General features: G+C 48.1%; 1 protein-coding gene across 7 annotated transcripts in view; it reads left to right on the top strand.

Moving 5' to 3' along the window:
• NCOA1 (nuclear receptor coactivator 1) overlaps positions 1-13,372 on the top strand; it is a 345,055-nt gene that overhangs the window by 312,359 nt on the left and 19,324 nt on the right. For all 7 annotated transcript variants that reach the window (XM_074947374.1, XM_074947373.1, XM_074947370.1 and 4 more), the window contains 5 exons: positions 867-993; positions 5,002-5,170; positions 8,915-9,226; positions 9,927-10,028; positions 12,872-13,271. In XM_074947374.1, the coding sequence (XP_074803475.1) occupies positions 867-993; positions 5,002-5,170; positions 8,915-9,226; positions 9,927-10,028; positions 12,872-13,271 (1,110 nt within the window). The remainder of the gene's footprint in view (positions 1-866; positions 994-5,001; positions 5,171-8,914; positions 9,227-9,926; positions 10,029-12,871; positions 13,272-13,372) is intronic.

The raw sequence follows: 13,372 nt of genomic DNA, 5'->3' as shown, positions 1-13,372 counted from the left end.
TGTGACAAACTCTCTGAGCTGGAGTGTCTCTGTTTTCTGAAAACTCATGTCATTTATTTTGAAATCTTAGTTTTCTCTTATCCCTTTCCTTATTGCTTATCCTGCACTCGCAAAGCGTTAGAGCCATGACGTAATCGCTGACCTGCTACAGTCTATTAGAATTAGTGTAGTTGAGCGGCAGTTGTTAAATATGGCTGCCTCGGTTGTGGGTGACAGTGTGCTGTGTGTTGCAAGTGAAGGGAGTCAGCTGTGTGAATTCCCATTGCTTTGGTAAGATTTGACGTACTCAGCCTGATTAGAGCTTTGTTCACAGAGATATAGGACATCAGTGTGGAGCAAGTCCTTGACCCTGCTTCAGTTGGTTGCCCGTCTGGATTCCTGATCTGAGGTGGTGGTAAAGGGAGTCTGATGAGAGATTTCATGTTTCCGTTTAATCACTCTGTTTTTGGCATGTATTCTGTGTCATCATCATGGTATCTGAGCATCATGTATGTAAGAGCTAAGTAGCCCCGTTTCTTAATCCTTTAGTAGTGGTAGTACTTGTCCACAAAATCAGCTCAGACTTTCATGTCAGAATGCTTTTGGATTTGGGTGAGGTACTGCCTCTGTACCTCTGTGAACCAGGGATTCTCTCAGCTGACTCCAAAAGGATTTCAGGTCTAAGCAGACATTACCATTTGTCTGAACTGTTAGCTTCCTCTGCGTTTTCCGCACTCTTCTTTCACTTAAACACTGAAGGTATTTTACACATAAGCGAATGGGATGATGAACGGGGAAAGACTTGTAACTCCCTTTGTATAGTGGTTTATGACACCTCTTTTGCTCTGTAACACTTACTCTCCCCCACCCTGGCTTTTCCCAATCAGGATTGTCTGAACTGGAGTTGGGAGTCTCCGATCAACAGTTTGGACAGCCAGGAATGGGTGACCAGATTCCATGGGCAGATAACACCATGGCCTCCATGAATCGAGTATCTTTGAATAAACCAGACGAGTAAGTACCGTGGGTTTGGATAATCTGCCTTCCCACCACCCCACCCTCCTCTAGCCTCTTACGGTATATTTTTAGTAGGCTTACCGTTTGTTGTAGTTCTGTGGATAGAGATTGCTGTGCCCACCCTTGAGTAAAGGTCCCTATGGGCGCGTCCACACAGCGAGCGTCAGCCCACGGCCCTGAGTGTCAAAGCCCAGGTAGACAGTCTGAGATTTGCACTAAAAATAGCAGTGTAGAGGTTTGGGCTCAGGCTGAAGGTTGGGCTATGAAGCCCGCCCACCCACCTCCTTAGGCTTCAGCTAATTTTAATGCCGTAGCATGAGCCCATCTGTCAAACTAGGCTCCGAGACTTGCTTTCGCTGGCTGTGAAAGGCATACCCCTAGAAGTTAAACTTACATGAGGTTTGTTAAGTGATCAGACAGCTCAAATGTTGGCCATAATAAGATGTCCTGATATTCTCTAGTCTGATGCACTTGGCTGAGAGTCGAGGGAGAGGAATGTTCTCACCATAGCTAGTTACGACTGGAGGAGATACAACAGCACAAGGGTGAAATTCACACCTGTATGGAAGGGCCGGCCAGCACAGTCAGAACATCTGTGAGGCACAGGCTTTGTGCTGGCCCTTTTCACAAGGGTGAACTTCACCCTGTGTCAGAACGAATAATATTAGTGCACTGTCAATGATGAAAGGTGTCTCACAGACCAGATACGCTGAAATCATTATTAAGACAGTGTGAGGGACAAAGATTTTTTCCAAATAATGAAGGATAGTCCATTAATTTAAGCTACTGCCACCTAGTGGTATAGTTATAAGGTTGCAAAAACTCTGCAGGCAGAAACTTTTCTTTGACCTGAATTGAGGCAGAAGGAAGGTACTGTACAGTTCTGCTTGAGGAAAAACCTCTGAATAGGGTTTTCCGTTTAGCTATTAAAATAGCTGCAGTTGGGCTTCATCAGCGGTGACTACATCAAGGCTTGTGATGGGGAGGTAAACAGTCTGCTAAATGACCAGCTGTGCTCCTGAAGGAGAACAGAACATTAAGCAATAAGGTGGAGCTGTTGGAATAGAATTAGGACAGAACAAAATAGTTTCAATGAGGCCTTTCCCCAGGAGCAATGGCCATAAATAAAATAAAAGTACTTATTAAAAATTTCATTATATGTAAATTCACAAAGCTAACCAGGGGACTAGAGAGAGCCTGTCTGTCACGCATGCTGCATCTGATGCCCAAATACCAAGGGGATGGGTGCCTTACAGGGGGAAGGAAGCAGAGGGTGAAATGGCTTCCAGCAACGTTAGGAGTAAATGTGACACTGCCTCTTTGTATGTGAAAGCAGCAGCACCAGGAATCGTGGAGAGTAGGCAAACTGCGGTCTTGCGTTTAAGCCATCGAGGTGACAAGGGTGAGAATTTTGCCATTGCTAGTAAGATAGCCGTGACATTGAATGGGAAGAAGATCCCAATAATTGTAAACAATGGCCACCAGAGGCAAAGTGGTGAGCCTTTCGCCTAGTCCAGAGGGCTTTTCTGGACCAAAAAACCCCAAAGGTCTCGCTCCAGCCCTCAGCAGAGCTTTAAATAAAATCAAATGTCTTTGTAGAGGCTCTTAAACTGCTGGAGCTGTGTGTGTGACAGAATCTGATTACAGGTTACTGGCCGCATGCTCCAGTTTTCAATTTGACAGGCCCTATTAAAACTCAAATTGAACTTCATACGTAAAGCGTATATGGTTATGTTTGTTATGAACAGAGCGTTCCCGCGAGGGATGTAAGCCTTGCTCTGCTGCAAGATACATGTTAACTAGAGTGTGACAGAGCTGCTCTCTTCACGTTACAAAGCTGATGGGTCTCTGGATAGAAGTGTAGCAGTTTGTGGTCACTCTGAGCTGCATGTCTTTAGAAGACTTGGGGTTTCTTTCTGTGCTCTTCTGTACACACGAGGAAGACATAGGGAGGCTAAGGGCATTCTGTTCCTGGCTGGATTGTTTCCCGTGAACCATTTTGCTGGAACATATCAGCAGCTTGTTAGAAATGTGTCTGGGACCTGTGATTTTTCTGAGGAATAATAGTCCCGTTAGCATAGGGCTTTGCGTTTGTGTTGCCACACACAGAAATCCCTTTAAGAGATGACCTGCAAGAAGTAAAATAGCATATCAACCCAGGGGCATAACGAGCAGGCTGTGTAAAAAAGAACACTAGTGCTGTAGTTAAGGCACCAGGCTGGGAGTTTGGAGTTCCAGATTCAGTTCCCAGACTCCCTGAGTGACCCTCTTATTATTTCTGTCTCTGTCCCGTCTGAGATGGGGAATACTACTCCTCCCTTTCTTTGTCTCTTTAGGCTGTAAGCTCTTCAGGGCAGGGACTGCCCCTCTCTCTCTCTCTCTGCGTTTGTGCAGTCCTAGCCCAAGGGAGCCCTGAGGTCAGTAGGGGCCTTGGGGCACTACTGTATTGCATATAAGCCATAGTGCAGTGGTGTCAGACATACCGCCTGCAGGGCAGATCTGGCCTACATGATGTATTTGTGTGACCCACGTGGCATACTCTGATTGGGCAGAATCTAAGCTTCAATTTAAAAAAAAAAAAAAGTTTCTAGTCCTCCTGGCGGAAGAGGGAACCTTCCAAACGTGAACCACGCATAAGACATGATGTCTGCATGGAGCAACAGTGAGTTAGAGGGGTGAACTCCCTTCTCGTGCTAATCCGGTTGGAGCATCAGCACTGAGACCAATGACGTCACTGCAACCTCAACATTTACTGACCGTTCTAGTGTGTAGAATGGGGTCGGGATGGGAGTGAAACTCTCGATAGGTGCCAATTGGGAGTTGCCACAGAGAAGGAAATACAGGAATAAATCACAGTCTAGTTACTAGTAACGGCCGCATTATTTGCTGGATGTCTGAGTGAACCTTCCACTGATATCATTGGGGTCTCTGATGTGGATCAAGGGCACTCTGCTAACCTCCAGCCCACAATTTAACCTGGAATCCATCCCTTTCCTCTGAATTTGATGCCCCTCCTATGGACTGATGGAGTGTGTGTGTGTACAGGAGCCAGTACAGCTAGATGTGTAGCTTCAGCTTTAACACACACAAATTTGGTTTGATATGAAGCTACAAGCAGCAGGAATCTTTGTTGTAAACTGAAGCAAGACCCATTCTTCACCTCTCCCTCCCCTTCTTCCTCTGCTCCTGTACTGCAGTCTAAGAAATTCCAGTGCCTTATATTTCTTTCCCTGGATTAAACTATGTGTATTGGCTGCAGTGTTCCTGATCAGATTAGTTTCAGTTACTTACTGTACATCTGGTCCTCATCTGGAGCTAAGAGGATAAACAGGTCTGCTCCTTGGAAACCACTGGCATGTTTAAGTTCTCTCCTTTGTGCTTTTCTAGAAGTGTGATGTGCCATAGCTCCCTTCATTGTGTCAGGCCCAGCAAATCCCATCGACGCCAATCAGTCACGTCATTGGAACATCTCTCATTACATATTAACCTTGTCCTCAAGAATATCAAGGGGGAGAATTCTTCAGGCTTCTTATTTTTGTGCCTAAATGGTTCCCTTTGCCTTCAGGGGCTTTAGTGTCAGCTGTTCTAACTTTTCCCAGACCTCTCTGGCTTTGTGTTTCCAAAAGATTCTCTGTACTGAAAACCCGCTTCTTTCCCAGCTAGTGGGACATTTGCAGGCACAAAACCTGGAAAAATCAGGAAGGTTTGATAAGAATCTTGTTGAGGCTCTGAAACTCAACCCTGCACACAGGTCCAGCAATAGTCTGAAGAGGTGCCTAAACCTTGTGCAGGGGTGAAGTTCACCCTCGGTGCATTCCAGACATCACTTTGGGTTTGCTTGCTAGATCAGAGTGAGTTGTTGCATGGACTCAGAACCAGTTAGGCAAGTGAGCAGTCAGTGGGAGGAACCCCACAGAAGCAGTTCTCCCACTTGGGGTCCTTACAGCTGAAATGCAGAGCTGTTTTCTGCACTTAATGTCTCTGTTAACTTTGTCGTCTGTACAGCCAGTGCATCACTTCCCAGCTGGACGAACTCCTATGCCCTCCCACCACGCCGGAGGGCCGGAATGACGAGAAAGCCCTGCTCGAGCAGCTTGTGTCCTTCCTGAGTGGCAAAGATGAAACGGAGTTGGCGGAATTGGACCGAGCTCTTGGGATTGACAAATTGGTCCAGGTAGCAAGCGATGTACTTGGGGGGTGCTGGGGCTGGTAGAGGACTGTGTATGTGGCCAGATGCTTAGGCCTGATAATGGGTGCAAAGGAGGGCTTCAAACATCTGGTGCTTGCTTGCCAGATGTGGATGGGAACAAAAAAGCACATTAGGTTCAAAGAGGATACTTAATACCATGGCATTTTCCAGTGCGCTCTACCAAAAAGTTGGAAAATATCCCCATGAAATACAATATTGTGCCCCCCTGCCTTTAAAACGTGGGAAACGTCAGCCTCTCAGAGGCGGCTGAATGTATTTATCCTTGAATGGCTCATGCAGTGGGAAGTGGGGAGAGTTGGCAGACTTTTCTGCCTCACCATCTTACTTTGGGGTTAGAGTGCAGAAGAGAACTCCAGCTGGAATCTCACAAGTAGAGATTCCTGAGCCTTAATTATGCTGCATAATATATGCTTAATGGCCTTGCTGGTACAAAAATGCACAGCCTTTACCACCAAGCCTGGCTTTCATTGCAGCAACCCCTGTCTCCAATTTAACCGCAAGCTGATGGGTTTGTCCCCACCCCCACCCCCCCACCAAATATTGCCATTATGTGGCCCAGATCCTGCCTCGGAGCTGCGCAAACAGAACTTAATCCCATAAACCCCAATGGGGTTCAGCCTGGGTGCACGCAGACCCAATGGCGGGGTCTGGGCCTCTAAGAATATGCTGGGTTTTCATAAATAATGAAGAACAGCACTGCTTGAAGAAATCCTGATCATAGGAAAGATATAAAGAACAGAGACATACAAATAATGAAATAGTTTGCAACTATTTTTATAATTTATTTTTCCAGTTCAGACAATACTTACACTCGTGCGTGTTTGTTTCCAAAAAAATTATTAGAACCAAAAATCTGTCATTAATTTTAGTGCTCTTGGAATGGACCTAGAAAGGGAGCCCTAGAGAGTGAATTCCTCTCCTCTTCCAAGGCCTGCTTCTTTATCACTGAACTCAAGGGGGCTTCTTCTGTTGAGCCCCCCCCTAGAATAACTACACAATAGCACTGCAACTTCTTTATATCGTCCCATTGCTGTGCTGCAGCTTTAATCTAGAGACAAGTCTAGATGTTCTTAGGTGACTAATCTGAGACACCTTGTAGTGGAGTTGTTTTTCAGAAAATGCCCAGTATCTGCCCTCTCAATAGCAGGCCCCTTTTAAGGCATCAAAAATCAACTTGGGCATCAAAGTCACTAGCCACTTTTAAAAATGTAGGTCTGAGGGGGGAGTTCAGTCTCCCTGGCTCATTCAGTCGCTGATTCCTCTGCTGAGGCTGCCGGTAAAGATGCCAGTTGTGGCAGGGTGGTTTTTGTGCCATGGTCTCCTATCCACCAGGACCCAGATCACAATCTACCAAACTCATTTCATACAGGCCACCTAACAGCCATAACCACACCAGCCAACTTTCAGTGTTGTTCTTAGGGAGGGTACTAGGCATTTGACTTTCTCTCTCAAATACTGAAGTAAGATGCCTTGGAACATGGAGCCTGGGGCCCAGAGTTGTGTGAGAATGCCAATCATCTTCCCTCTTGAGCCAGCAAATTCCCTAATAGTCTGTGGCTCGGAGCATCGTCTCATGTTTGGAATTGAAATCCAACTTTACTCCCATCCAAGGATCGTTTCTTTAATATTAATCTTGGGCTTTTTCCATGGCTCCAGATGAATCTTTGTAATAACTTATGTAATGCTATAAAATATGTACTGGACATAAATATTTATGGGGACAGCATTCAGAATTCAGGCACCTTTGGGAAGAAGTTCATTTTGATAGTTTCCCCCTCGGATACATAATTGAAATGTATCCCATCCTCCTAAACCAGTTTGTATTTCCTTGGATACGTTGTACAGACTTACCCTTACTTTCAAGTTGTTTATAATTAGGCCCAAGTATTTCAGACCCACCTGGAACCAACTCAAAGTACACTCTAGCCTTAAGGTATGTCTTCACTGTAGAGTTACCTTAGTCCACCTCCTCTCCACCAACAAAACCTTCTCAGCTGAGTTTAGTGGTGCTTTCAGCCTGAGCTAGCTGGCACGGCGGGGTCTGGAGCCTCGGTGCCGCTTTCTCTCAGGCTGGTCACCTACCTACTTTGCAGGGAGGGTACAGTCCTGCTGCGCCTTCCCATAATTCCTGCTCTAGAATGACAGACAGGGTCTTCCACAATTCAGTGGAAAGAATCGTGGAGTGGCTCAGCTTACTGCAGCACAAAGAGCCATGAGATTCCTCCCAGCTGTCCTAGTGACACACGCAGGTACATGCCGCAGCGGCCAGGGTGCAGTAATTCAGGCATGATATTGCACACACAGTGGCTGCTCACACCCAGGCACCGATCACCTGAGTTAACTCTGCAGGGAAGACATACCTCTAGAGAGTAGCGCAACCTCTGAGTTCATTTCCCCCTGACTCAGACCTGATGCTGAAGGTTGCTGATTGATTTCAAGCACCTGATGGGATAGGGCTCCTAATCTGGTAACTGATTATGTCCAAGACCACCTTTCTGCTGCAGCATCAGACAGGGATTTGTGGTCAGGTGAAGTGCTCGAGTTAACCTACCCCCCAGTTTAATGAGGAGGGGCTGAAATCAGGATATTTTCAGTGAGCTGTTCTCCACTGTGGAATTTACCTCCCCCATTGAGTGAAAGATTTTTTTTTTACATAGCACATAGTTAACCTGTGGAACTCAATGCCACAAGCTTAGTAAGTTTACTCTCTGCTGGGTCCAAATTATTTTGCTCTACCTGGAGTAAAGCTAACGCAGAACAGTGTGTCTCCTATTTCCCCTGTGTAAGCTTCCTCAGAGTGGTCTGATTCAGCTTACTTGCAAATACTGACCCTGATCCCAGACTGGAGCTGAGGAGCCCACAGTACAGCTCAGGAGGGCATGCTCCTGTGATCCAGATCTGACTGTGCATTGCTCTGGTCACCCTGTGTAACTGAAAGCAGCTTGAAGGCTATTACTCCAGCTGTCAAAGGCTTCTAGGGCTCTCATGATGGCTGGGGATTGCTGGGGCACAGGGAAGCCCCAGCTGCATCCTATTTCCCCTGGCCACCTCCCCTTTACAGAGTGCAATAGGAGGGTAATGTAGGAGATACCATGCTGTTCCCCTGGCCTTGAATTGATTCTTCCACTGTCACAGCGCAGCCAAAGATGGGTGCCCCCCTGTAGGCACCTAAATAAATGGCTAGATTTTCCGAACAGCTCAGCTCCTATTGCAAACCATGGAGACTCATCTCCCCATCACCACTCCTGAGAACAGCAAAGAATCTCTTGCCCCTTCCTCCCCTCCCCTTGAGCACCCTGGAAAATCTGGAGCCAACTGTATGTTTTGAGCCCTTCTGAAAATTGTGGCCTTTGTTCATGGCCACGCAAAAAACCCTTTTCTTTGTGAAGGTTTTTAAGGCCTCTGGCCCTGAGGAGTGAGGTATTAATTGTTCTCCCTGCAGTTGCTTTTTGGAACATTCCCAATGACTAGACTCAAGCGGGCTACACTGTGGCCGGCTGTACCAGAGCAGTGAATGCCAGGGCCAGGAGCAGTCCCTTCTGGCCTGTGCTCAAGGAGCCTGAGAAGTGAAAGTTGGGCCCTTTGAGTTGGGGTTTGCCACCTTCTGTGAGATGTGGAACACACGGCTGTTGCTTTGTGTGTTAGAAACTCTGCTGGGATTTTTGTCAGCTAAGAAGGGGTCTCACTTTTGTCCCCCTTTTTAAACAGGGAGGCAGCCTGGAAGTGCTGACTGACAGATTCCAGCCACAGCAAGCGACACCGTCTCTTCTAATGGATCAGAAGCCTGGCCTGTACCCCCAGCCTTATTCTTCTGCTTCTACTGCTAATCTCCCCAGCCCTTTCCAAGGCATGGTCAGGCAGAAACCTTCTTTCGGGCCCATGCCGGTTCAGGTACCATCGCCCCGAGGGGCTTTCCCCACCAACATGGGAATGCAGCCACGGCAGATTCTAAACAGGCCACCGACAGCCCCCAACCAGCTGAGACTTCAGCTGCAGCAGCGGCTACAAGGGCAGCAGCAGGTGACTATTCACTTTGGTTCTGTGGGGAATCCAGAGCTCTCAGCTAGAGCTGCCCAGCACTCAGCCTCTTCCCTCCAGATGTGCTGTGCGGGTTACAGAAGTCTGTAAACTGCCACACGCTGGGTTTTGCACAGCACTTCTCCTTATGTGGGGCCAGCCTATCCCACAAGCTCTGTCATTAGGATGCCCCACTGTAATAGAGCAGCAGAAGGATGTGTGCCAAGAATAACGTAAAGCAGAGGTCTCCAACGCGGTGCCCACGGGCGCCATGGTGCCCACCGGGGCATTTTTGTGCGCCCGCAGGACACCCCGCCGCCAAAATGCCGCTGAGAAGCGTCACCGTTTCTCGGTGGCATTTCGGCGGCGGCGCTTCTTCCTGCCACCACATTTTGGCGGCGGGGTGTCAGGCGCCCGCCACAATCTTCTGGGAATAGCAATACGCTATTTCCACAAGAAAGGTTGAGGACCACTGACGTAAAGGAAACCAGCTTAATGGAAAAGTGCTCTGTTGCCATTGTGCAGTTAGAAGAAATTGTGGGGAAACTAGTCAGAGTCCCTTTAAATGAATTATCTGCTTCTCAGATCAGTAGGGAGGAAAAATGCTGCTGGAAGCCAGTTGCCGTTGGTGGGTCTGTAGATGTTCTGTACCTGACAAAACTGGTGTAGAGCTGTAAGGTCTTTCTGATTTCCTCCTCTCCAGCTGATACACCAAAATCGGCAGGCGATCCTGAACCAGTTTGCAGCAAATTCTCCTGTCGGCATCAGTATGAGGGCAGGCATGCAGCCACAGATTACGCCTCAGGTAATGGTAGGAAGCCACATGTTGGCACCCTTATCGGTCCAGCGGAAATTAGTACTTTATCACTAAGGGCCTACACCACTGATTTGTAAGCAGCAATAAGCTCAGTCTGTTCCAGTGAGACTAATTTGGGGTGGGACGATTTAGTTGGGAATTGGTCCTGCTTTGAGCAGGGGTTTGGACTAGATGACCTCCTGAGGTCCCTTCCAACCCTGATATTCTGTGATTCTAATTGCAGAGTGAGGTACTACTCAATAGTAGAATTCGGCCCCAAATGAATTTTCTGTGTAGCTGATTGCGGATATTATCTTCAGCCTCCATACAGCATTTCCACCTGGAAATTCTCTATTGCTGCTTGGACATGAGTGGTACTGGCTTGGACTTTCATTGAGAAGGGTCCCTTTGTAACTGATGACATTCTCTTATAGTTGAATCTCTAGTGAATCTTTTGTAATGATCCTGCAAAGCCCCAGGTCCAGGAGTTTCAGTAAAGTGGGATCAAATATCTGCTCGGTATAAGGGGAAAAGAAGGTGGAAGGTGTAGCCATGTTCTGGTAACTTTGTTCCATATGGCGGGTTTTTACTGGTGCTATCTTGCCACCCCCAAACCATTACTGACTCCAGCGTCTCTGTGAAGACTCCAAACTGTTTTGATGAGTTTTGGACATCTTTGATATTCTCTCAGGCACTATTGCTGCAGACAAAACTATGTAATAGTTTCCATTGTAATGCTTTGTTTTCAGCTGCTGCTAACTTTCTCAAACTTTGTCTTCTGGGCTGAAATTTTCCACCGTGATATTTTATTAACTTTGAGCAAATCTGGTTCAGCCATTTGGGAAACAAACCCATAACTTACAGAAAATTCTTGAAAGAGATGGTTTTGAACAGCCCTACAGTCAAAATAGCTGGGTTAGAGAATTGAACTATGGCATGGAACTAGCCTTCACTGACCAGAAGCGCCTTCAGGTCTCTCTGTGAAAATGGGGATTGATTGGAACAAGTTATGAATGTTTGAAAATAGCATGCTCTGCAAAGGAGTTGTCACATTTCTCACTGCTATCATTATTATAGTGGTGGCAAGAAACCATGTTGTGCCAGGAGCTGTACACACACAGAGAAACACACAGCCCCTGCTCTAGAGCGCTTACAGTCTAAATAGACAAGACCAACGGGGGTGGGGGTAGGAATCGGAGAGGCAGAAAGGTGAGGGGACTTGCCCAGTGTCATAGGGCAGGTCAGTGCCAGAGCTGGGAATAGAGCCCAAGTCTCCTGGTTTTTTCCAGTGCTCTGTCTACTAGGCGACACTGCCTGGCTCACTAAGCATGCACTTTGTAAAGTAGGCTAAGGGAAATTGTCCATGGCAACAGTTGCTTTGGTCACTGCCAATCTAGTACGGCACATCCGTATAACGTGTGCACCTGGCGCGTCACAGGCAGCTAGGAAGATAGGTTCCTGCCCAGGAGAGCTGAAAAACCCTAAATGGAGAAAACTCAAAGAAAAAGGTTGAGGACAGAGCTTGACGTTAAAGCCCAAGTGACTGAGCCCTTTGAGCTGGTAGAGTCCAGAGAGCAAACACGATCATACTGAACAACTGCAGACTCTGTCTGGGCCGGGTCGTGTGTGGCCGGTGGGACACTGGTTAGTTACCGAGTTGCCATCAGGAGACGTGTAGTGGCGTTGGGGTCGAGCTGGTTCAGGAATCAGGTTACAGAAAAGAGCCAAGCAGCGGAGCGGGGACGGAACTGGGGACAGGAACTAGAGTGTAAGGCGAGGTCTAGCGCAGAAGCAAGCAGGCAGTCTGTGTCCTTGCTCAGCCAGCCCCCTGTAATGGCTTCCTGGCTTATATACTGGCGTGGGCCAATCAGTGAGCTGCAGGGCTCCCACTCAGGCTCCGCTGAGTGCTCCTTCCTGCAGTGTCTAGCTTCACAGGGTCCCCCAACAGAAACCTGGCCTGAGCTCCTGCTGGTGATGAAGCTTCGGGAGCCCAGAATCTCCATGGTCCCAGGTTCTAGTTCTGCAGGTGCTGACAGACTTTACAGTGAGAGGTGCTCCAGTCTGGTGACTCATGTTGGCAGAGCTTGGAAGAGAGCCACCACCTTTCTTCCCCCAATTTCACCCCTGAGTACCACAGGCTTTTAAAATGTCATTTGTAACGACTATATAGTGATACGAGCAAGACAGGATTACGGTGCCAACTAAGCAGGGACAGGTGGCTAGGGGGCGGGCAGGCACAAGGAAAGGGAATCTGGAGGGGAGATCAAGATGGCGGGAAGAGGCAGACTGCTCAGTGTGCAGGGAGCAGTATGAAGTGAGTGATTGTGCTGAGAGAGTCCAGCAACAACTGTTGTTAAAGGCAAGGTTGTGGTAGCAGGGCGGGATCTGAAGCAACAAATGGTGGTTTTTGGACAGGCGTTTTTCTCGTTAGCAGCTGCATGAAATGACACAAAGCTGAAATTTTTGCCAGTAGCTGCCCCCACAGATGGGGAGCCCCTTGCAAAGGCTTCCTGTTCATAGCCAGGCTGAGAACATGTGTTCCGAATCCCAACTCTCCAGAGTCTTTCAAGCTTTTATGAGGTGAGCATACGAGATTTTCCATTCAGTTACAGGAATGAGCATGTACAGAGGCAGCTCTTTAATATTTCCAATCTGCTCTGCCTTTGATCTACACGAACTGGCAGATTTACAGAGCTTCCCCAACTGCTCTTTGGGATTTTTAGCTTTCCTTGCAAATGATGATTGACACCACAGGCAGCCAGAAAGGTCATTTGTCCATCCCCCGTACGGTACAATGACCCTGACAGGGGGCAGAGTTATCATAACGGTCACATCTACCTCCTCCTCTGCAGCCACCTCTGAATGCACAGATGCTGGCCCAGCGCCAACGAGAGCTATACAGCCAGCAGCATCGGCAGAGGCAGCTAATGCAGCAGCGAGCCATATCAATGAGACAGCAGAGCTTCGGGAACAGCCTTCCTCCCTCGGCTGGACTCCCAGTGCAGATGGGGGCCGCTCGCCTCCCCCAGGCACCCCCACAGCAGTTCCCCTATCCCCCCAACTACGGTACGAATCCAGGAAACCCTCCCACCTCCACCAGCCCCTTTTCGCAGCTGGCATCGAACCCTGAGGCAGCACTGGCCAGTCGCAACAGCCTGGTGAACAGAGGGATGATGGGGAACGTTGGAGGGCAGTTTGGTGCCGGGATGACGCCTCCCATGCAGCAGAACATCTTCCAGTACTCTGGGTCAGGTACGTCTTCGCTGTGCCCCTTAAAGCGGCATCTGCGTTCAGTGTCTGCTTCATCAGGGGATGCTTTAAGTATGTGGCGGTGTGAGTGGGGGCAACAAACG

Source organism: Natator depressus, chromosome 3 (genome assembly GCF_965152275.1).
Source record: "Natator depressus isolate rNatDep1 chromosome 3, rNatDep2.hap1, whole genome shotgun sequence".
NCBI lineage: Eukaryota > Metazoa > Chordata > Testudines > Cheloniidae > Natator > Natator depressus.
The sequence above is the reverse complement of the archived record's forward strand: the minus strand, read 5'-3'. Positions and strand labels throughout refer to the sequence as shown.